We start from the raw sequence: 23,179 nt of genomic DNA, 5'->3' as shown, positions 1-23,179 counted from the left end.
CAAAGTCTTTTTCCTAGCTATATAAAGGCAGCAATAACTGGTAATGGGGAAAATGATAGCAGATGCCCCAGAGATATCTTGTGAAGTATCAACTATTCCCTCATGATAAAGAGGGCAGTACAAGGTCATTTCTTTTGGGAGGAATGCTTTTTTTCTCTTAACTTCAGAGAGCAAACCTTTGACTCTTGTTGCATAAAGCCCCATAGCATATCGTTATCTATTATGCTTGCAAATCTGATGGAGAGAGGACACCACTACTTTGTTTACCCTTTCTTCCCTTCTATATAGCCAGAACTACTAAGTCCCAGAATCTAAAAATTACCCTGCCCTCTGCTTCTGGAACTGTAGTGCACACAAAAATAATTTCTGGGCCGTTTTTCACTAACTACTAGTTTTAAAATGATCAAAAAGGAAAGGAAAGTCTGCATGCTCTTTTTGCTAAGATGTCATCATTTGGAGAGTATACAACCTGGGACTCAGATGCATCGAGGTGACTTCTTTATTCAGCCTTTCCTCATGGTTACAGTCTTTAGAGACCAACGGAAGCAAAACAACTCTTTTTAAAGTATCACAACAAGCAAAATGCCAAATTTCATTTGAATTTATTATGAAAACCTTGTCCCCACTTCAATTTCAGTGCTCAAAGACAAAACTGAAACAAGGTCAGGTTCATGTTAGCTAAACTTACCAGAATTTATTGTACAGTGACTCCAAGCAGCTATGAATAAACACTCCGCATAGGAGCCACGTTAAAAAAGCAAGTCTGATGAGTGAAAAAGGCTAGAAACAAGAGTGCTTTAGTTTACCTGAAATATGGTTTGGTACATTACTCATTCTGACAGAAGAACATTTAGCATGTTATGTAGTAAGCATAAACCCAGGTCCTGATCTCCATTACACTGGTGTAAATCTGATAACTTCATCTTCAACTGAGTTGCACCATTGTAAATGAGATCAGATTATGGCCCATGCTAAGGGCTAATGCAATCAGAAGAATCTCTAGTAGGAGTACAGAAGTTATTATAACTATGTATTCGGCACTGGTTCAACCGTTTCTGAAATATTGTGTCCACTTCTGGTGCCCACAGTTCAAAAAGGATTCTGATAAACTGGAGCAGGTTCAGAGAAGAGTCACAAAAATGATTAAAGGATGAGAAAACATGCCTTATAGTAACAGACTCCAGGAGCTCAAGCTACTTAACAAAAAGAAAGTTAAGGGGTGACTTGGTTACAGTCTAGAAATACCCAAGTGGGGAACAATTATTTAGTAACAGGCTCTTCAATCTAGCAAAGAAAGGCAGAACAAGATCCAATGGCTCAAAGCTGAAATTAAACAAATTCAGACTAGAAATAAGGCATAAATGTTTAACAATGAGGGTCATTAACCACTGGAACAATTTACCAAGGACCATAGTGGATTCTTCATCACTGTCATTTTTTAAATCAAGATCAGATGTTTTTCTAAAAAAAAGAGTGGCTCTAGGAATTATTTTGTGTTATACAGGAGGTCAGATGAGATGATCACAACAGTCCCTCCAACCTTGGAATCTATGAATCTACATTGCTTTTTAATATACAATCAGCTCTACTAGAAGGACACCACATTTCCTGAACAGAATTTTGTTACATTCTGTTAAACCTTACATTAAGCATTACATTTTTAAGAAACATTTTTGTATTTCAATTAATAAAATGAGGAAAAGTTTCAACTAGTGGTCACAGCTTTTCCTTGGCAGAGAAATGAGAAAGTGTGCCCTACAGTATAAATGTCCCCGAGGCTTCAATTTACATAAGAACAGCCAGACTGGGTCAGACCAATGGTCCATCTAGCCCAATATCCTGTCTTCCAAAAGTGGACAGTGCCCGATGCTTCAAACGGAATGAATAGAACAGACCAGTTATCAACTGATCCATCCCCAGTTGTCCAGTCCCAGCTTCTGGCAGTTGAGACACTCAGAATACGGGGATGCATCCCTGACCACCTTGGCTAACAGCCATTGAAGGACTGATCCTCCATGAACTTATTTAATTCTTTTTTGAACCCAGCTGTCTTGTGGCCTTCACAACATCCCCTGGCAATGAGTTCCACAAGTCGGCTGTGTGTTTTTATTTTATAAAAACTGATCTAGTAAGATGAAATAACCTGCAGAAGTAAATGATTTAATATTTTAACATTACAATATTCTCTTGCTTACCGAAAATTTCTCCGTTTTTGGCATATTCTGTCACAAGGTACAACATGCTTTTGGTCTCCATCACCTGTTGGAGAAATTGCACATTAGTTTAGTTGGAGAAGGGTAAAAACTACATAAATATAGCTATTCCCCCAGAGGAAGTCACTTAAGGTCTCAAGCCTGCAAACACGTACATAGATGCTTAAATTTAGTCACGTGATTGACTTCAACAGGGCTACCGTGTGCTGATGGTTAGCCAAATGCTTAAGTATTTTGCTAAAATTGGAGCCTAAATGGCAACTTAGATTTGATTCTTAGTCCCAAATAATAGCTATGAGAAGCTGACAACTCCAAATGCTAACTGAGTGAACAGAATTGGCCTGAAAGTGGTTTGCACTTGAGCCAACATGTCTGAGTGACTGTTCTGCTTAACTCCTCTTCTGACTTGCTGGAAAATGATTAGTGTCTGTGGACAGGAAAGCAGCCTGGAGCCCTTGCTGCCCTCAGTCGTCATGGTGGAAAAAACAATGGATTGCACGTTTGGGAAAGACTGGCTAATTCGATAAATCACGAGATTCCATGGATACCATAATGCAACTGTGTGCAGTACAGCAATAGAAACATTACATCTCCAGTTTCACCTTTCTGGAAATTTTACAAACAACTTAAAACTTCTTTCCTCAGAATCTATAGCCCTGATCCTGTTTGAGTGATCTTTTCCACAAGTTTCAGAGTGGTAGACATGTTAGTCTGTATCAGTAAAAAGAACGAGGAGTACTTGTAGCACCTTAGAGACTCTAGGTGCCACAAGTAGTCCTCGTTCTTTTCCACAAGAACAGCCTGTTCTCAATTTGGAAATACTGGACAAAAATCTACATCTCTAAATTTGACATAAAAATTTCTGCGCTGTCCCAAACAAGGGGATTTCACCTAAGAATTCAGGACACAAACTTGCCAAGAAATCTACCCCTAAAAGGAAAACTTCCTTGATTCCACTGCAGTTTTTCTTCCTATGCATCACCCTAGCTTAACCTTTTAAATGCTCCCTCAGTAGCTCATTACACAAGTAGCAGGACCAAAAACAGACTGAAAAACTGTACTTTAAAATAAAAATAGCCATTTAGGATTTTTTTCTGCAGCAGGTTATAACAACTTGAGTGTCAGTCACTTTTTGGACCTCAACTATTTTAACAAACCTGAGCACTGTAATTTGTTAAAGACAGACCAACCTGAGTAAGTTGTGGGCACAGCCTCCTTTAATCAAGATTTTCCGGCTTTTTATTTATTCACAATATGGAAACTATTGAAACAGTTTCTAGTAAATTATTTTTGGAGTAATATGTTTTTCTTCTTAGGTTTTAAAATATATTTTAACATGTTGTAGCCATGTTGATCCCAGGATATTCAAGAGACAAGGTGGATGAAGTAACATCTTTTAATGAACCAACATCTGTTGATGAAAGACAAACTTTCAATCCAGACAGAGCTAAACAACAAACAGCTGAAGACATGCTCTGTGCAGCTCAAAAGCTTGTCTCTCTTTTTACCAACAGAAATTGGTCCAGTAAAAGATATTACGTCACTCACTTTGTATCTCACATATCTTTAACAGAAAATTATAAAGCCCATGTCAATTACCCAAAAGATTTGATATAGCTCTACAAATAGAACATAATGGCTGATCTTCAGAAAGTCCAACCATATCTGGGTCCTTATATAATTCTATAAAGGTCCAGAGTGCATTTTGCCTGTAATTTTCTTTTTTGAAAAACACAATAGTATGGAAAGATTGGTTGGTTTTTAACCCAACACCTGGAGGAGGCAGGACACGTCAATACTATTTTTCTACACTAGAAAGCCAAGAATTTGGTCCCCATTATGCCCAGTCCACTCAAATAGGGAGTTCTGAGACTCATATTGTGGGCATACTACCATAATGGGCACATTTTATGTAGATAGATTAGAAAGACTCAATGTTTTTGACATGCTAATGTTACTTTTATCTACTCACCTATCTACCAAATGTATTTCTAATGTGCCAATAACAATAATATCTAGGAGGCAAACATACAATTAGAAGTTGCAATACCTTTGTTCGGAAGTGTCCTCGCTTCCCTCCAGTCCCTAATTTAACTGCTTTCCAATCCTCCCTCTCCCTCGGTTTTCTTTTTTGTCATTCATTTAGGAGATTGTGGTGAATCTTACTTATCCTAGCTACTAATTTTATCCCCTAACATTTGCCTCTATTCTATGAATCACAAGTTGATTTTAAAAGGAAGTGCCAGACTATGTCCCATAAAATGAAATTAAAGCTAAACAAGACTTTGCTAAATCAAGCCCTTTGTTTTTATTCAGTGGAATAATTCTGTCATTAAAGGATTGATCCTTTATGTGAGCAATCCCATTGCCTTCACAGGGCTGCAGGATCAGGCCCTCAGTTTGAATGCCAAGATGTTTTTTCTTTTGTTTTATTTTTTGGTGCCTGCAATTTGAGTTAAACATATTTCTTGCACGATATTTCAAATAAGAAATCAGTTGAGGCACCATTCATGAAATAAATGGGCCTAATTTTACTAAAAAGATTGCTGACAGCGAAGTTAGGCCCAAAATGTAGATTCTGTAACATATAAGGATGTAGACTCAGATCAAAATCTTACCCTGAAATGCCAGTAACCCAAAATGCCATGGCATCATGTTTGTATGAATAAGAGAAAATGAAAGATACTAGAAACAAACATGAAACTGACTAATCTACTTTTACCATCCAATTTAAATGCAAAAGAATACAGTATAAACAGTGAAAAGTAAAACAGATTTTTAAAGAAGTCTTTCAGGTCTAGAGGTCGATCATCCAGGTTCCTCAAGTCTTGAGTGGGAGGTGAAAAACTTAGAAGAAGCTAGAGCTAAAAGCTATAGAAAGACTATAGAAGCTTCTTCTGGTATATGTTCAATAATTTCAGACATTTTCTAATAGCTGGAGTGATTGTATTTGTCCATTAATGTTTCAAAGTTTGCAGTCCTGAACTGTAAGGTCACTGAGGAGTAAGTTTTACAACCAAAAAGATCCCGCTCCATATAACAAGGGCTGGAAGAGACTGATCTGGAGTGGTGTTGTCTGCCCCGTTCATTCATGGCCTCTACCACCAGAGAGTTTGGCACTGGGTGTGAAAATAAAATTCCATTTTCTTGGAAGGGACATATATTTTTTTAATCTACACTTTTGCAAGTGGGCAGAATTGTTGCTGGGGTTTGCCATATAGTCTTGGCTGGGTCCACGAGAGCCTCATTTATTGGGGGAGCAATCTTGGAAGAGGCTGAAGTTTGGAGGATGTCCAACAACTTATGCTGGGACTTTGGAACTTCTTCCAGCGGTATACCCACTGAGTCTGCAATCCTCAAACAGTTCTTGGAACTGTTTCAAGTCATCCCCATCATAGGTGGTGGGGGCATAATAGTTTCATCCAGAGACAAGAATGAAAAAGTGGCAGATGCAGTGATTTCCTGATCCAAAGTCTCCTCCAGTTTCTTGATTGCTTCTTCCAGGGATTCAGCTGGTAAAGGTACTGAAAGCGATGGAGAATGCCTTGACCTCTCCCTGTGTGGACTGGGAGGCTTAGGGTAGTGTTGGCAGTAGGCTGCCCCTGGGTCCCAGTAGGGCCACTGTGGTGGGAATGACATTGGTGGCAGCATCCAGGAGTGTCTGTATCATCCTTGAGTTTCAGCTCTTGGGTGGTACTGATATTATCCTTGAGGACCCAGTCTGGTGGCCGTCTATATAGGTGAAGAGCAATGGGAGGAGTAGATTTTCCCTTCCTCATCATCATCCTTGTCACTGGATAAAGGAAGAGCTGATCTGGTTCGTGTAGCAAGTTGGCATGGTACCAAGTGTGCAGAAATAATGTCAGTACCGAGGAGTGAAGACTGCGGTGTTGACGAGACTAAAAGGTCTTTATGCTAGAGAAACTGCTGCAGTATGGAGAGTATCAGTTCCGAGCAGGGTGCTGTCAGTGGTATTGATGCCTTTACTGTGGTTGTCAATGCCGAGGGTTGTGCACTGTGACGCCAGGAGGTGACGCCATAGATTGTAGAGCTGCCAAGCTGCTCAGCACCGCTGCCGCATGTTTCAGCAGCTCTGGCGTACTGAGGCAGAGATTGTAGGTTTCCTTTTTGTGCCTCTGTTTGAACCCACCTGCTTAGGGCCTTTGAGGCAGGGGGACCATCCGGTGCCGTGCAAGCCAGAGGTGGGTGGTCTTGGTGCGGTCAGTACCAAAGGGGAATAATGGGTCAGGGAACTACAGGTCGTATAAGGTAACTGTCCTGTCGTGTTCAAATCTGTGTCCATATGATCCCACTCTAGGTAACGGATAAGCACTGTCTCATCTAGAAGGTAGGATTGAGAAGTCCTGGCAGGCACTAAATAAAGTGACTATAACACTGATCTATCAAATTTGGTGTAGCTGACATAGACTGAACAATTACTGAGGAAAATGATGGTGTCGTCTTAGACAATCTTGGCTTCTTGCTGGGTGAGTACATAGAAGATTGTTGCCAAAGGTAGGTGGGTGTCCTCTGTCTGGACTGTCTTTGGTATCTAAAGAACTTGAGCTTTGGAGCTGAGATGTAGAGCCAAACAGGTCATCATCCTCCCTAACTTGAGCACAGAAACATGATCTTAGATCTAGGATGAAGGAACATCATACCCGCAGAGTGAGGGAGTGCATCCAGGAGAGAAGAGACTCCTAAAAAGATTTAGGCATTGTAGTGGACAAATAACCCAACTTGAGCTCCCAGTGTGACAATATGGCAAAAAAGGGCTAATGTGAACCTTGGGTGTATAAACAGAAGAGTAGTGAGGTGATTTTACCTCAGTATATGGCATTGATAAGACAGATACTGGAATACTGCATCCAGTTCTGGTGGTCTCATTTTAAAAGTGAGGCTGAAAAGTTTGACAAGGTGTGGAAACGAGCCAGAAATTTCTCCAAGAGGCAGTGCTGATCTTTGCGCCGACTTTGGTATTATGAGTTTAGAGATGCGAATCAATGCCAAGTGTAATATCATCAGTGCTGAGCATCACTTGCCCCTACTGAATGAACAAGCTTAGCACTCTGTGCTGAGAGGAGAGAGAGGGTTTGAGTCTCTCCTTGTGGGACAAGGGGGATCAGTACAGGCAGCAGTGTCTATCCAGGTGTTCAGATCTCGCTTGCCTTGGTAAGAACTCAGTACTGGTTCTCAGTGCCGGGGTGGGAAGTTAGCACCAAGATAGTCTTTGCTGGTTCCTGATCCTAGCCTGATGTGCTGTGGATTTTTGCCAGTAGCGAACTTGGATGTTGCCTGACATCTTGCAGGGGCATTGGCTAACTGAAACTTAGAGACCAAATCAATCTTGGACATCAACCCTTGCTCTTCGGGCTCTGAATTCCTTCTCATTGATTGTTTGAGTCTGAGAGTCTCTGAACTTAGTTGTTGAGACGGAAAAGGAATGTCTTACAGAGCAGCATTCTAACACATGGCTCTCCCCGAGACAACAAACACAGCAGCTGTGGCCATCTATGAGTGGAATAAGTGTCACAGGACTGCCACAGTTTGAAGCTTGAGTGTTTTCAATCTGCCAGTTTAAGTCCGATTACTAGGTAAAAATACAGAAGAAAAAATTTAAATTTAAATGGGGGGAGGGGACAGGGCAGGGTGGTGTGTGTTGTTAATATAAAAACATTTTAAAAGGAGGAAATTGAAAGTAATTAATTTACAAGAGAAAATTCTACTAAAAGGAAGGGGGTGGACACCACTTGTTTTATCTTGCTGCCATGGACAGTAAGAGGAACTGAGAGTTGTAGCCACTCTGCTCTTTCAGGCTGAGGGCACGCACTATGGCAGGCACAGGACGCCTGGGGCCCAATGACCACCACTAGCTAAACATTCTGCTCTCATGCACAAGGCCCAGGTGGGTACCTAGACTGGGACTGACATGGACAAATACTGAAAGAAGAAATTTAAGCTACTATAGGGCACCAACTGTACCTGAACAGCTCAATTCAACTGTTAAACTGCCATACTTGCAGGCTCAGACATTGGCATAATGTAATCACACACACACAAACTATATGCTAGTTCTGTATATAGACAAAGCATTTGTATTGAAAATGCCAGGCTTAAAAAAACAAGAATTACCGATACTGGCCCAAAAACTAAAAACTATATTGTGCTTTTACAATCTGACCTGTGTGAAGGGCAGAGTGTAACTACAAAGCCCGAGGAGCAGTGAAGGGAAGGAATCATGCCTCCAAGTGTGGAACTGTCAGGACAACAGCACACCAAAATGCTCCGTAGCATGTTTTTCTTTTTGAATATATCCTCATAATTCCCCCTCCCTCTTACCTACCCCTTGAACTTTCACCCATGCGCACACACGTAAGTGTAGAAATATTATATTCTTGAGAGCCAGAGGACCAAATATACTAAACGATGACCTGTAAGAAAGATGCCCCCCTCAACTGTACACACTATTCAGAGGCAATGCCAGGTGAGAAGCCAACCCCTCCAAACATCACATGAGGGAAGAAGAGGGTGCTGAGATTCCTACCACAGTGTGTTATCCCTAGACCCTATTTGGGAAATCCAGATTTCAAATTCAGCCTCTAGCTGGTAGGTATCTGAAAAGATTGAGGACTCATTCTCTTTCTGTTCTCCCTCCCATCCCAGAGCTTCCTCTAGCTTTTGGGTTGCTGTGGAGAGGATGGGTTGTGTATAATTTCTCAACTACTTTACTTCTGCCTTGGCCTCCACTTTTGCGTTCACCTCCCTTGTTAATAGTTCCAGTACTGCCCCTACTCAGAGCAGAGAACATCTGAATGCCAATAAGACAAGCTGGCATTATAAGTCCCTAGTCATTTCATACAGATTTTGATTCAACATCAGTGGGAAGTGTGTGTGGCATGCCTGATTAGATCAGAAGGACTAACTGTTGAATGCCTTGAAATTCTTTACACAATATACTGGGTTTTGATACAAGCCTCAGTATGCAGCAGACCTGTTACACAACACCGCCCTGATACTGGAAAAGACTCAACAACATCTCTACACTTCAGACTTCAAGAAAGAAGTGTGTGCAATGAAGAACAAACCAAGAAACGTCCGAAACTGAACTCCTTCTACCTCATCTTTTTGTGCCAAAGTCTGTTGAATCATCAAGACACAGTAAGACAAGGAAAGGGCAGTTTCACCTTGAACTATGAATTTACCCAGCTGTATTGCAAACCCCATACATCTACTGAAACTAGTCAGCAGATACAAATCTGTTCATAATTACACAAACAAGATTTACGGAAAACTTCTATAGGTGGATCTGCAGCATCATGGCCTACTGTGTGAATACAGATTTCATCATGACTTAGGAAAAATAAAGATCCAAATCATCATTTGCCCTGCACCTTGTGTACTTGCTTACACACACACAGACAGGAAAGGCAGTATTTTGCCCTGATGTAAATGACTATATAACAATGAACTGGGACCTGGATTTTTAGGGGAACTGGGCAGTTCAAAGGATTGGGTTTAAGAATCTTCCACTTGCAGGTGGTTGACTTGAATTGAAAGTTACCACTTATTGGCAGGTTGCTAACTTCCCTGAAGGGAGACTGGTGGGTTCAGTCCAGAGACCAGTGGACAAGTCTTTATAAGATTACCAACAAGGGTGCCAAATGTTATGGCAGTAGGTTGTCTCAGCAGAAAAAACAAGAAAAACCAATGGTCACTCCCACTCTCAGTTTAGGCACATAGGCAAAGTAACGTGAAGGAAACTTGCACAGCGGTTGCTCATACTGTACTTGCTCTGTGCATAAATAGGAGGTTCAGTCTCCAGGTATCTCTAGCACTTCTCACCAGCACTAAATCACCCAGTTTTTTACAAAATTAGATCTCAGGCACCTCTGGAGTTATTCTGTGAGAGGCAGACATGAATGCTAACCACAGAATAAATTAGGCCAATATGCTGCTGTGCACGCACAAAGATTAAAAACACACCCAAAACAACTCAACCACATAAAAGCTCAATGTATACTATGAACCAGGAGCCCATAAAATGTCACTGATGTAGAGGACTAGACATCCATAAACATTTGACACAAAAATGCATGGGGGGAGGGGAGAAGCAAGAGGATTGTAACTGTACCTGGTAGAGTTTTATTATGTGCGGGTGGTCAAGCATTTTCATTATCTGCACTTCTCGATAGATCTTTTCCAGGTTCACTGCATCCAGCTGAGATTTGTCAATTATTTTTATTGCCACCTGTAGCCAAGGAACAAAATTTTTTTCTTTAAATCAATTTTCCAGTCTTGTCTACCCTTGCTTGTTAACAGGACACCAAATTTCTATGACTGTGGGTCATTTTTTTATTTCAAAAATATACTTGCTATATCTTAGAATTTGATAATTCACTTATTTTTTATAAGGCACATAAGATATCATGCTGTTGATCTAGGAACTCAGCTACTGACCAAAATCTCCTTAGCATTGTCAGTGGGTGCAGGCAGTACCAGCATGGGCTTAGACAGAGGAGAAGAGACCTCAAGTGCTGCTTAATTTGTCCATGTGAGCAAGTGAACTGAAGTAATAAATGGAGAAACTGCAGCCTGATGACTGGGAACCCGAAGCAATATTGAGGGATGAAACAGCTTGACTGAGACTTCTTGCAGCAGCACCATGTCACTATTTGGGACAATGCAATGATAAATTCTCAAACTAAAACTAGTCAGTATTCTTTCATTTGCAAAATACACTAGTAAAACCTTCAAATGCAGCTTGCTTTGCTACCCCAGAGCAATACTGCAAATACTTATGTGCATGGAATTAAGCATGTGCATAAGTTGTTCCAGGCAGCCAGGATTTCACCCACAAATTTTAAATCAAGTTTTGAACTCAAGTTCTTGACTCAGCACATGCAATCAAAACATACTTAACTAATGCAATTCGGAATGTTAAGGATTTTTATTTCACTGTGCTTAACGTTCTAGATATAAGGATGTCTGTAATTAACCTGTTGAGAAAGTGTAAAATCTCTGCAGGGAAACTCATGTCAGTTACACAGAGCAAACAGAGTCCATATTATTTAGAAGCTAGTTTGAGGTCCTACTGACCTCATTCCCAGTCAATACTGGGAAGTGAGTTACACAGAACTATACTTAACGGACTCCCAATTTCACCAAAAAAGGAAACAAAATGTGCGCTATAAAGAATGCAAGAGAAAATACTGAGAATATTAAACAGATCAACAGTATGTCTCATCTTGAATAGCATGTCAAAAGTGCAGAGATAGGCAACAACAATCAGAGCCACTGAAAGACTTCCATAGGAAAAGAAAGAATACAGGAAAGTTTATAAAAGACTGGTACAGGAAAGGTACATCAGTCCTAATATTCACTATCTTCAACAGGACTGGACCCATCAACCTGAGATGTTACAACTCCCCTATAACTACGACCTACAACTATAGATGCATTTCCCAGGAACCACAACTTTTTTAACTATAGGGAATGGCTGACAAGCACAAGAAATACATAGGTCTTCAAAGATATGCAGACACCTAACTTGGATTCATTTCAATACACAGGAAGTGAACCTCACTACCGGAATAAGAATGATCAAGAGCATCACTGCATTAAGAATTAATTACTAAACTCAGTTGACTTGGTTTTCCTCTCAATAAACCTCTTCATATACAGATACCTGACCACCCCACCACTTAACAAACAAAACATAAATAATTATATAATACTTAATCCTGCTACAAGTGCAGCGGACTGGACTTGATGACCTCTAGAGGTCCCTTCCAGTCCTATGATTCTATGAATGAATGAAGTGATTTATCCTGCTGAGTGGGAAGGGGGAGACAGAGATGCATTTTTAAAAACTTGGAACGTGCTCAGCTGTCACAGTGATGGGGATCATATAAGTAGCCACATAGAAAGCAAGAGGGTAAAACAGAAACACCTGAATTGTATTTCTCATAGTACAAGTACAGCATCCAATTAAATTGATAAATTTAATAAACAGGGTAATAATCTGAAACCAAGAACTTAGTATAATTTTAAAAAGAGCCTTTACATGAATAATGAGGATATCAATAGTTCCTAGTATGTCTTTGATCCTATCTAGCAATATAAATACATGCTCTAGCACGTGGTACTAACTAGCCACTGTTAGAGACATGATACTCCCTGAATCCCTCCTCTGTTATCTCACCTTGATAGCCCTTTACAACTCTATCCTGCACTTGTATCTGCACTTACATCTTGCTGCATTACCACACTAACAAAGTCAGTCTTGACTGCCTGTTTGTCCACTTCTTCCAGATTAATCTTCATGCATAGAAGACTCATCCTGAACTATTCCATAATGCCTCTAACATGTGCACCTTCACATCCCTCCTGAAGACCCATTTCTACTGTGATGTGTATGGAAAACAATAACAAAGGCTGTCTTTTTGATTTGTTCATAAAGCGCCTAGCACAAGGGGATCCTGGTCCATGACTGGGGCTCCTACATGCTACCGTAATACAAATAATAAATACTACTACCACTACCATCTGACAATGGCTAGGAAGATGGCTAGTGGGGATCTCTATTTCATTGATTTGTAACTCAATTAAAAACAACCCTAAAGGATGCAGAACTATCTAAATACATACATAACTAGTCTATGTCACTACTTTCAATTTACCGTCATTCTCCTCCTTCCGATGACTTCACACCCATTTGTTGCGACTGGTCTTAAATTAGGCACTAATTTAATCTCCTTGCCTTCAATCATAAAGTAGATAGACGAAAGGAAAATGTATGCATTTCACTTGATTAGAACTACCCAAATACCCAGAGTTAATCACGCACGTAAGTCTTTGCCAGATCAGGGCCTAAGTTACTGTCTGTATTACTTCTTGAGGTGACTATGGGTGGATATGATAGAGGTATATAAAATCATGAGCGGTGTGGAGAAAGTGAATAAGGAAAAGTTATTTACTTGTTCCCATAATGTAAGAACTAGGGGCCACCAAATGAAATTAATGGGTAGCAGGTTTACAACAAATAAAAGGAAGTTCTTCTTCACACAGCGCACAGTCAACCTGTGGAACTCTTTGTCTGAGGAGGTTGTGAAGGCTAGGCTATATCAGGGTTTAAAAGAGAACTAGATAAATTCATGGAGGTTAAGTCCATTAATGGCTATTAGCCAAGATAGGTAAGGAATGGTGTTCCTAGCCTCTGTTTCTCAAAGGGTGGAGATGGATAGCAGAAGAGAGATCACTCGATCGTTACCTTTTAGGTTTGCTCCCTCTGAAGCACCTGGCATTGGCCATGTCTGTAGACAGGATACGGGGCTGGATGGACCTTTGGTCTGACCTAGTATGGCCATTCTTATTGTTCATGCACTCTGTAGTTCACTTCTTGGTCACATACAAAAGCAGAGTGGTAAGCAAATTCCCTTTTTTGGTGTGAACATACATGATGTAGGAATAAACAAGTATGTAAACAAGAATTCAGTCTGTTAAAAAAAAATTAAGACTCTCCCTCCACAATTTCTCTTTACTGCCAATAAAACTGATTTGTGAACAAGTTTATGCAGGCACAATTTCGTCAACCTATAAAACAAGTTTCCCAGAAAATTATAATAACCAAAAACAGACACCAAAAATAGAAACAAAAATTCTTACAAACATCTTAGGAAATATTTGCTTTAAAAAGTTATTCCTTATATCACATTTCCCCACTTTCTCTCATTTACTTTATAGTAGCTCACCGAAAAAGCAATATCAAGCAGACACTGGAATTGGCCTATTATATTTTCTTAACTTAACAAGGCAGGTGTGCTCTGGGTGGAGCCCTGTTTCGAGCACCACTCAGCTTCCTCTCTCAATAAAAAGAATGGAAACTATTACTTTTCACTTAAAAAGTTACTCAAAATTTCTAGGGTGATCCTTACCCCAAACTGATATTTCACTTTATCCAGATCCTGTCAGAGTAACAGATCGCCTGTTTTAGGTAAGCCAAGAGGATTTATATTAGTTTATTAGAGAAGTAGAATCTAAGTGTAATCACTCACCAGACAAGCCTAATTCAAGAAGCCAACCACCTTCTCTCAATTGTTTGTATGATCAATTTTTAATTTTCCCATTACTTACATTAACAGCCTCATCTCTTCAGACCTCCCCTGTACATGGTGTCTTACACAGCAAGTCTTGCCTCTTACTTCATTTATTCACACTAACCCCTTACTCTAACTCTGTTCCTTAGTAGATGCACAGATTGCAGAAGCTTTATCCACAAAGGAATTCCTGAGCACTTTCCATTTCCTCTGTTCTTTCCTTTCGTTATTCTAGCCCATTTACTTTTGCCTTACACTTGAACCACTGCACACTTTTACCTCATTCTCTTCCTCTTTCCTTTTATGAGGCTCCCTTTAATAACAACTAAAATAACTTTCTCTTGTTGCTTGCCTGACTCTTCTGTGTGACAAGACTAATGTAGAGAGGCTGGCAGGAGTGAAGTTGTGTAGGGATTCAAGGAGGAGAGTGCTTATATCTGATATGAAAGGTGAGAGAAGGCCAGTAAAGGGTGCTGTAGTGGAGCACAGTCAAAGTGATAGAGCACACTAAGCTCAGGTCTACACTAGCCGGCAGGGTCGACCTAAGATACACCATTTCAGCTACGTGAATAGCATAGCTGAAGTCAACATATCTTAGGTCAACTTACCTGGCCATGAGGACGGCGGTGAGCCAACTGCTGCTGCTCCATGAACTCCGCTTCCACTTCTCCCGAGCTGGAGTTCCAGAGTTGACGGAGATCGCAATCGGGGATCAATTTTATTGCGTCTACACTAGACTTGATAAATTGACGTCCGATAGATAGATCACTACCTGCCGTTCCAGCGGGTAGTGAAGACCTGCCTTTAGTATCCGTAGCAGCGTTCTGGACAACCTGAAGTAAGGAAGCAGCAAAACTCTGCCTTCCTAGGCTCTTACTTCATCTTTTTAAGTTCATCCAAAATGCAGTCACTCTTTAATATACACTTTTGTATTTTGCATTTCCATTCCTCCCCTCCGCCAGGAAAAAAACTCTAGTATTTATATGGCTTGCAATTACAAGTTCTTGCAGTGAAGCGTGTAAGTTCCTTGAATTGAAAAAGTGAACTTAAAGTATACAAGCTCTGCTGGTTTTTCCAATAGAGTTTGGCATTTCCACAATTTGCTCCTGTATTTGAATATAGACTCTCTACAGAGATTATAAAACACTGAAGGAACATAAATATTTCAATGAAGAATGTTTCTGCTTTCAAGTCTGTCTATAAAAATTTCCTATGTTGACAACTTTCTCCACGTATGTTAGGCAGTTACCAGCTCCCAAGGTTAGCAAAAATGCATGCCCAAAACAAAGTTTTTAAAAGATACAATTCAGCTGAGTTGTCTTGCAAATCATAAAGGACCTAATTCCTTAGTCAGACCTAGCTTAAGAAAGAAAGAAAGGGAAAAAAAGAACAAATGAGTTGTGAGAGGATAGAAAGGGTCTTCGTTTACCTGTAATCTCACTAACAGTTAATCTATACCAGATGCTTCTATTATTTCAAGAGTAAATGTATAATTATAGTTTTGCCATATTGCTGACTGAAGTTATTTAAAAAATTACTTAAAATTGAAAAAGCTTTTTTCACATTTACTTAGCAAATTCCCTTCTGGTATTTGAACCAACTAGAAAACAAAAATAATATCTGATCTGGGACCAACCATGTGGAGTTTCATCCCCGAGAGAGAATCTTCAGAAAACTGAGCATGTAAAAAGCGAGTTGTAGAATTGAGTCCTGCTGTAACATTTATTATAGTTTAATGTTAAATTAATGTGCTTTCTTTGTGGTTTTCTGCCACTTTCTCCTTTTCCAAATGTTCCCCATTGAGAGGACATGCTGCAGATGTTTAAAAAACTCCTAACAATACAATCTGTCTACATTTAGAAGATGGTGAAAAGACTGTGAAAATAATTCCTTCATTTGAAGCTCAGGAAGCCATACAGCTCCAAGAAATTCAGTCCTCAAGTCAAACGTTTCAGTGTAAATCCCAAGAAAATCTGTTCTAATGGCTTCCAAATAACATTAGCCTTCTCATACTAAAAATCAGTCTCAGAGTCTAAAGAAAAATGCATTTGCATTAGAGACCAGTATGCCACACAATCTCATCAAAGAGAGTCTATTGTACTAGAGTTCTACATTTCCCACACTATCAAATAGCTGTTTATTGCAAAAATTTTATCACTATAACTTAACATTATTGCTCTAATAACCCTGCACTTACAGCTACGTAACTTGAAAACTAAATGTGACACAGGTATTTGCATGTAGTGTATTCAGGTACAGTACTGTGTCGAAGAACCTGACAAGCCAACACTTCCTGTGAAATCTGAAAATGTGTTTATAAAAGTCTTATCGCATTAAGAGCAAGAATGTTCTTTTAATGTCATCAAGACTTGAACTTACATAAGTGAACTTGTTATGTAAGTTCATATCTCCATATGACATGATCCAAACAAGTTCCAAAAAAATCAGTTTTGGTCACTTAAAATGTAATACTTGGTAACAACTTTCTTGGTTAGATCTACATTTACAAAGGCCTAACTTTGTGTTTAAAAATGCAATTACACTCTTTACAATTAGACTAATAGGCAAGTTATTCATCTGTATTAGGTGAACTCTGGTATAAAGCTGAATGGGCAGTTCGCAAAACAGACAGACGCCGAATTAGCATCCAAACCCTCCTCTGTCCAGTGGTTTAGTTATTATTACTAACAAAACAAAACAAAAAAAAATGAACTTCACTATTTAGTTTTCTTCTTACCACTGGTTGTCCCTAGGGGTTCCCTTCAAGGCCTCTCTGCTCTAATGCTCTCTCTTTCCAGAGAATCCCTTAGTATTTTCCTTTTCATTCCAGATGGAGTTAAAACGCTGGCCCCACAAAATGAGTTAAGCAAACTTCAGCGCTTTATACAGTGTTCTGTCACCTGCTATGAGGGTAGGTCAACAGATGAACTCTGTCAACCTGTTAAAAATCCATAAACACATTCTTGATTCAGTCAAATATTTAAAAATCAAGATTTTCAGTATACAGATCACTCAACATGACAGTTGCCACACTGTCTCTTTGATCTAAAATGTAATTATACAAGTGTCAATTTTTTATTTAGCTAGATGCTAGTTCATTTTTTTGAATTTCTGAAATAATCCCACGTGTGGTACTCTTACTGACCATGAGTAGCTACGTATTGGCAACACAAAAAGCATTTATATCAAATAATGTAGACTAATAAATATTAAACACTTTGTATTTCTAGTTCATCCAGAGACTTTATAAAAACATTAATGATAATGAACTGAATAAAATGTAGTGTGTACTCTCTTGCTATAGCTAGCTAAGTGCTAACAGTTTTTCTGAAATAAAGATGCAGTAAGAGGTGGTGCTAATTACAGAAATATTTTGTTGTCTATTCTCTAATACAGGTTGAGGTTTTATATCAGGAATGACATTGTAATATATGCGTCAATATTTTCTTAACCTGAAACAGAGTATTACAGACATCTGGCTTCTCTGTTTCAAATGTTTAAAGGTAGATTAGATACCTCAGCCTTTTTTAATAATGAATTTTTTTGCCCTTTGTTCGATCTGAAGGTTTAGAGAAAAATCACTAAGAAATACTATGCAATTACACATAAATCTGAAGTTGCACTTAGCACTGAGCTCTTTTTCACCAGCAATCTTAAGTGTCTTGATTAAAACAAAACGTGGGTCAAATCCTATTTAGTTCAAATTGGAGATGCTGCTTCTGGCTGCAGTAAAGGTTTTAATTTTACATTTTTGCATGAAAACTGTTGAAGTATGAAATCTCTCTCAGTAAAACTGAATATACAGCTCAGTAGCAATCACTAACATTTTCCAGAAATGTCATAACATAGCACTAATCTTTCCAGTATACTGCATAAAAGTTTACCTGGTACATGACTGAATTCGCATTTCTCTAGCATGGTCAACCTCTATCTATGGCAACACATACCACCACCCACAGCACACACCAAATTAAGTACAATTATGCAAGTCACATGATTCTAGCATACACCTACAGTTAGGTTGCAAATCACTGTGTATTTGGCACACTCTCCTCACTACCACACACAACTTTCATGATTAAGAGTAATAAATGCTTTAAATCAACTTAAAGGTGACCTGAAAAGGGGTAAAAATGGTCTACACCTCCCTACCCCCCACTGCTTTTAAGATGCATAAAAGCCTAAAACCTATTTGAAATCTTGTTTCAAAATATGAGGAATACTCAGTCTTTCCTTCCTTGTTTTTGCTAGAGGACTAGAGAATTGGAGGGGGAGCCTTCTCTGCCTTCAACTAAAAGGGCAGGGAACTGAAACTGCCAGGCATCTAAATTTAAACAGATATCAAATGAAAAGAAGTCTGACTAATAATCCTTACTTTTAATTTCTCAAGATTAATTCAATTTTTATTTAGTTTTGATTCTACCGTTACAGTCCTCCAGAAAAAGACGACTTAAACTTCTAATGTAAGGAAAATGCTGAATATCCTTCAGACCTATAAGAGACACAGCAAAAAAAGGCACAAATCCAGATTTTCTCTTTTGCAGCTGCCATTTAGGTTACACAGGTCAACCTAAAGTCTTAGGCCCTGCCTAGGTTAGAGATATTTGCACGAGTGTAGTTACCCTGATGCAAGCTCCCTATGTAGACTCACTTTAATAGTGTAAAACATGGCTTACTCTGGTCTGGAATATGTTGTGCTGGTGCAAGCCCCACGGAAACAATGGAGTGCTTCTACATCATGGATTTGCTCCAATGTAGCTAAACGATATTAGCTTCCCTTAAATCTGTTTGCAATAAACCAATTGGTGGGTCACAACAAGGGGGGGCTGTTGTTTTTTAAACTAGTGCACTTATGAGTATGTCTCATGCATACACACACTTGATCAGCCTACCGTTCATCTAGTTCAACATTCTGCCTCCTAGAGAAGCCACTCTGGAGGAAAATACAACCATATGTAATGGACAATTAGGCAATAACATGCCTACAGGAGAAGGTTTTCCAAGTTCAAGCAGCTGGTGGCTGACATACATCCTGAACCATGTGGACTGATTAGTAAAAAGTGTTTACGATAGTTCATGGAGCGATAGCTTATATCAATATGCAGATGACTAACCATTTGAGTTTTAGGTTTAATGCCCTATATCTTGTAGGAAAGAGAGCCACAGGTTGGTTATATATTTGAGTATTTCCTTTATCAGTAAGTTTATTACTTTTATAATTCCAGAGGGTGTCCCTCTTATATTAGGAGACAGTAAGCAGCAGATTCAGTATGATGTTCTCTACCATTCACGTTTATACCTCATGTCACTACTTATCTCCTAAAACTAAGCAGTCCTAATCTTTCCAAGCTTCCCTTATGACTCTTCCAATGCTTCTAATTATTTTTGTTGCCATCTCCGATTTTTCCTATGTCCTCCTACACATAACTTCTTCTCCTGTGTCCATATTCATGAACATAAACTGAATTCTCTGATCATAGTATATTTCTGTGATACAACAACCGTGCTGTGTGCAAGAACCTATCAAAAATGCAGCTGCCTCCTCTGAAGCATCTAGTACTGACTGATCTTAAAGGCAGGTTACAGAACTACACCAACCATGGTTGAGAATACATTGCAGTTCCTACATTTATATTAACTTTCACATTTCTTCACTTCAGTGTTCAAATGCAACATTAATGTTGCAGTTACAGGATTTCACACTCAATTTAGAACTAGTTTGCCATAGTCCACCTTCTGGGCTATATTTTCTTCTTATGTACACATTCTGTTTCAGTTTGGTGGCCCCTTCAAATACATTAGATTAATTTTGTGACAAGGAACTTTAAGATCTGCATCATTTCAATACAATTCCACTATGTAACTAAGCAGAGTTGGTGGAACTCACATTGGTCTGACTTTGAATCATTTACAGTAATAGTACTTGGTCAGAGCTTCTCTTTACCATTAGTGAAAGTCAATAGGGCCCCTCTCCCTTGCAACTCAGCTAGCTGCTGCTACTGCCTGACCCAACAATGAAGTTCTACCTATGTTTATAAATTTCTTGTTGTGGAAGTAACTGATCATGCAAATACAAACAAACAAACAAACAAACAAACGTGCACAACAAGGTTTAACCATAATACTTTGGAAAGGGAAACCCTGCTAGAAAACTTATAGGAAAAATATGATATAGGTTTCATTTTAGCTTAATTTTAAAATACACCATGTAAAACAACTGTCAGTCATAGTAAGTTCACCCAGCCATTCACATTCCTGCAATTATTTCCATCTTGGCAGTAGTAATTCACAATGTGAACTATAAAAACAACTTCCAGACCAAGCAAGCATACATGACCCTAACCAAGAAGAAAGCCTATTCAATCAAATACTAAATGTCAATATAAATACGTTTCTAAAGTTTTTAGAACATACTTCTATTAATTTCAGCCACTTTTGAAGCTGACAACTTGTACACAACACAATATTGTCAAGCTGTTTAAACTCAAAGTGTAGATTATTTTAAATTTTCACAAAACTCAGAGATCTAACTTTTACATTACAATAAAAAGTTAAGATTGCCACTGCAATGCCACTGAGACATGGTGCCTGAAGACCAGTAAACAAACAGCTTTACCTCCCGCCTGGTGAGTGAAACATTAACACTATAATTGAACACTACTTAAAATTCTAATTTCCAAACTCGAGTATTTAGTAGTAGCAAGGAAAGGGTTTAAAAATTATTTGACTAAGTTCCTTAACATGCAATTGGAGAAGTGAGGCCATAACTTGATCAAATTTCCTTTAATACTTGGGATTTTCACAGAGTCACAGAAATGTAGGGCTAGAAGAGACCTCAAGAGGTCAATAACATTGTACACACAACTTTGAAGAGTGACCACTACTATGTGCCCTGCAACAATACTAAATGTAAAATTGTAGCTGAAGTTAACAATTATAGTTTTGCCTCCTGCCTATTGATACTTGTACCACTTAAGATCACTATACGTGGAAGATTACAGTTTTCCATTTCTTTACTTCGTGCTTTTGACATCATTTTGTTCAATCAGTTTCCTTGTCTGTATGGATCATTCACATCACACCACAGAAAAAGGGTTTTTTTAAAATAGGAAATATGACATCATCAAAAAATTGGCAAGAAACTGAAATGCAGCTATAGTAACTGAAAGTACTTATGTCTTAAAAGTTAAGCCATGATGTCCAAAAGTGCTGCTTCTAGATCTCATATTTTAAAAATATGTTTAATTACATTTTTACCCAAGTAGACTATAGCTGTTTAATTATAGATGATGCATACCATAATTATGGTTTTCTGAGACTGGTATTTAATTGATAACTTGGGTAACTTGCACTTCTGAAAAGGTGACTGTTTTTAATTTAGTACCCAGACAAGCTGATTCAGAGAATGGGATAGGAGGAAATCATTCTTCTTCAAACTGAAGTACTAAATCTGGCCCCACATCTGGAGATATTAAATAGATGGCAAACCTAACAGCAGAAAACAGAACAATGTAGCCTTTAGGGGTCAAACCTGCAGTGCTTAATTTGTGCTAGGGCACAGTCCCAGCACCTCTAGGGTTGGCAGTTCATAGCCCAGGCAACTCAGAGCTTGCCCCATCAGTTTTGAAAATTTAAAAAATGGCTTGAGCCAGGGCACCTAATGGTTGGCGCCCCAGCCCCTCGCTCATTACGAATTAAGCATTGCAAACCTGTTCTGTGTTTGGCAATGACCAAGTTATCAGTTGCCTGCTGGCCGTTTCTCATGAAGGGGCTATCCTAACAGCAGCTTCATGGCTAGTGTCGGTATTGCTCTCCGCGCTGCTACAGCCCCGAGCCCGAAGAAGCGCTCTGCGGCCCAAACACACTTTCACCAGCACAAGTTGGCCCCGTTAAAACACGTCCTCATCTACACCTCGTCGTGCGGGCGGTGCATGGGCAAGGCGTATCCCCCGCCCCGCGGGGCTCCCCTCCGGCTTGGCCCTGGGACTCCCCGCGGAGCCGGGGGAAGTTCGCAGCGCGGCGGGAGCTGGGGGAGGTCCCGGGGCTGGCCGGCCAGCTCCTTCCCACCAGCGCTCCGCTTCTCTGCGGAGCCCCCCGCCGCCGCAGCCGGACAGTGCGGGCGGAGCGGCAGGGCCCGGCTCCATCCCCCGCCCCGCTGCAGGGACAAAGGCGGCTGCGGGCCGTGCCCGTGCGAACGGCGGGCGGGGGTGGCACACCTAGAGTTCCCCCCATGGGGGGCAGAGCTCCCGGGGGTCGGAACCAGCCGCCCGCGGGGCTGGGGGCGGTACCAGGCCCTTGTCCGGAGTAGTGGCGGCGGAGGGGAAGGGTCCGGCCCGAGCCGGTGCCCGGGGGGCGAGGGAGGCCCGGTTCCCCGCGGCCGCCTCACCTCGCTGCGCGTGATCCGGTGCCGCCCCAGCTTCACCACGGCGAAGTTGCCCTTGCCCAGCGTGCCCTCGATGTCGTAGAACCCGACGCGGACGGGCCCGGGCCCGCGGGGCAGCAGCGGGGGGGGCCGCCGGGGCGGCTCGGGGGGCAGCGGCGGCAGCGGCGGGGCTCGCGTCATTCTGCCATGGCAGGGCTCGGGGGCGGCGGCCGCGCGGGCGGCGGGCTCGGTCTGCTGTGGCCGTGCAGGCGCCGCGCAAGCCCCCCGGCCGTCATTCCGGCGCGCTAACGTTGCCAGCGGAGACTCCTCTCCGCAGACGCTCTCAGCGGAAGGAGAGTCCATGGCAACCGTAGCGCACCGCCACCGGCATGGCAACGGCCTCCTGGGGCTGTTCCTGCGGGCGCCTCCTCCCACCGGCAGCGCGGCCCCCCTCACCGCTGTCCCCGGCCCAGCGGCCACTCCCGCCGGCCTGCTGCTGGGAGAGCGCG

The 23,179-nt window shown here is 40.7% G+C and overlaps 1 protein-coding gene and 1 long non-coding RNA gene across 8 annotated transcripts in view; both read right to left on the bottom strand.

Annotated features, from left to right (window-relative positions):
- SIK2 (salt inducible kinase 2) overlaps nucleotides 1-22,951 on the bottom strand; it is a 104,192-nt gene extending 81,241 nt beyond the window's left edge. For 2 of the 7 annotated variants that reach the window (XM_032788056.2, XM_075073531.1), the window contains exons 1-3: nucleotides 22,695-22,951; nucleotides 10,345-10,461; nucleotides 2,196-2,259 (exon numbers count right to left, since the gene is read on the bottom strand). In XM_032788056.2, coding sequence (XP_032643947.2) covers nucleotides 2,196-2,259; nucleotides 10,345-10,461; nucleotides 22,695-22,871 — 358 coding nt within the window. In that variant the 5' untranslated portion in view covers nucleotides 22,872-22,951. Of the gene's footprint in view, nucleotides 1-806; nucleotides 878-2,195; nucleotides 2,260-10,344; nucleotides 10,462-13,482; nucleotides 13,658-22,694 lie in introns of those variants that run through there. The other 5 variants (XM_075073529.1, XM_075073530.1, XM_032788051.2 and 2 more) reach the window with 4 other exon arrangements.
- LOC142047899 (uncharacterized) lies at nucleotides 12,888-18,785 on the bottom strand. The gene is made up of 3 exons (XR_012657210.1): nucleotides 18,684-18,785; nucleotides 15,612-15,664; nucleotides 12,888-12,972 (listed from the first exon to the last, which is right to left on the bottom strand). It is a non-coding gene; the product is annotated as an uncharacterized LOC142047899 (long non-coding RNA).
- Nucleotides 22,952-23,179: the final 228 nt, after the last annotated feature.

Source organism: Chelonoidis abingdonii, chromosome 18 (assembly GCF_003597395.2).
Source record: "Chelonoidis abingdonii isolate Lonesome George chromosome 18, CheloAbing_2.0, whole genome shotgun sequence".
Classification (NCBI taxonomy): domain Eukaryota; kingdom Metazoa; phylum Chordata; order Testudines; family Testudinidae; genus Chelonoidis; species Chelonoidis abingdonii.
Note: the sequence above shows the minus strand (reverse complement) of the source record. Positions and strands in the feature narration are given on the sequence as shown.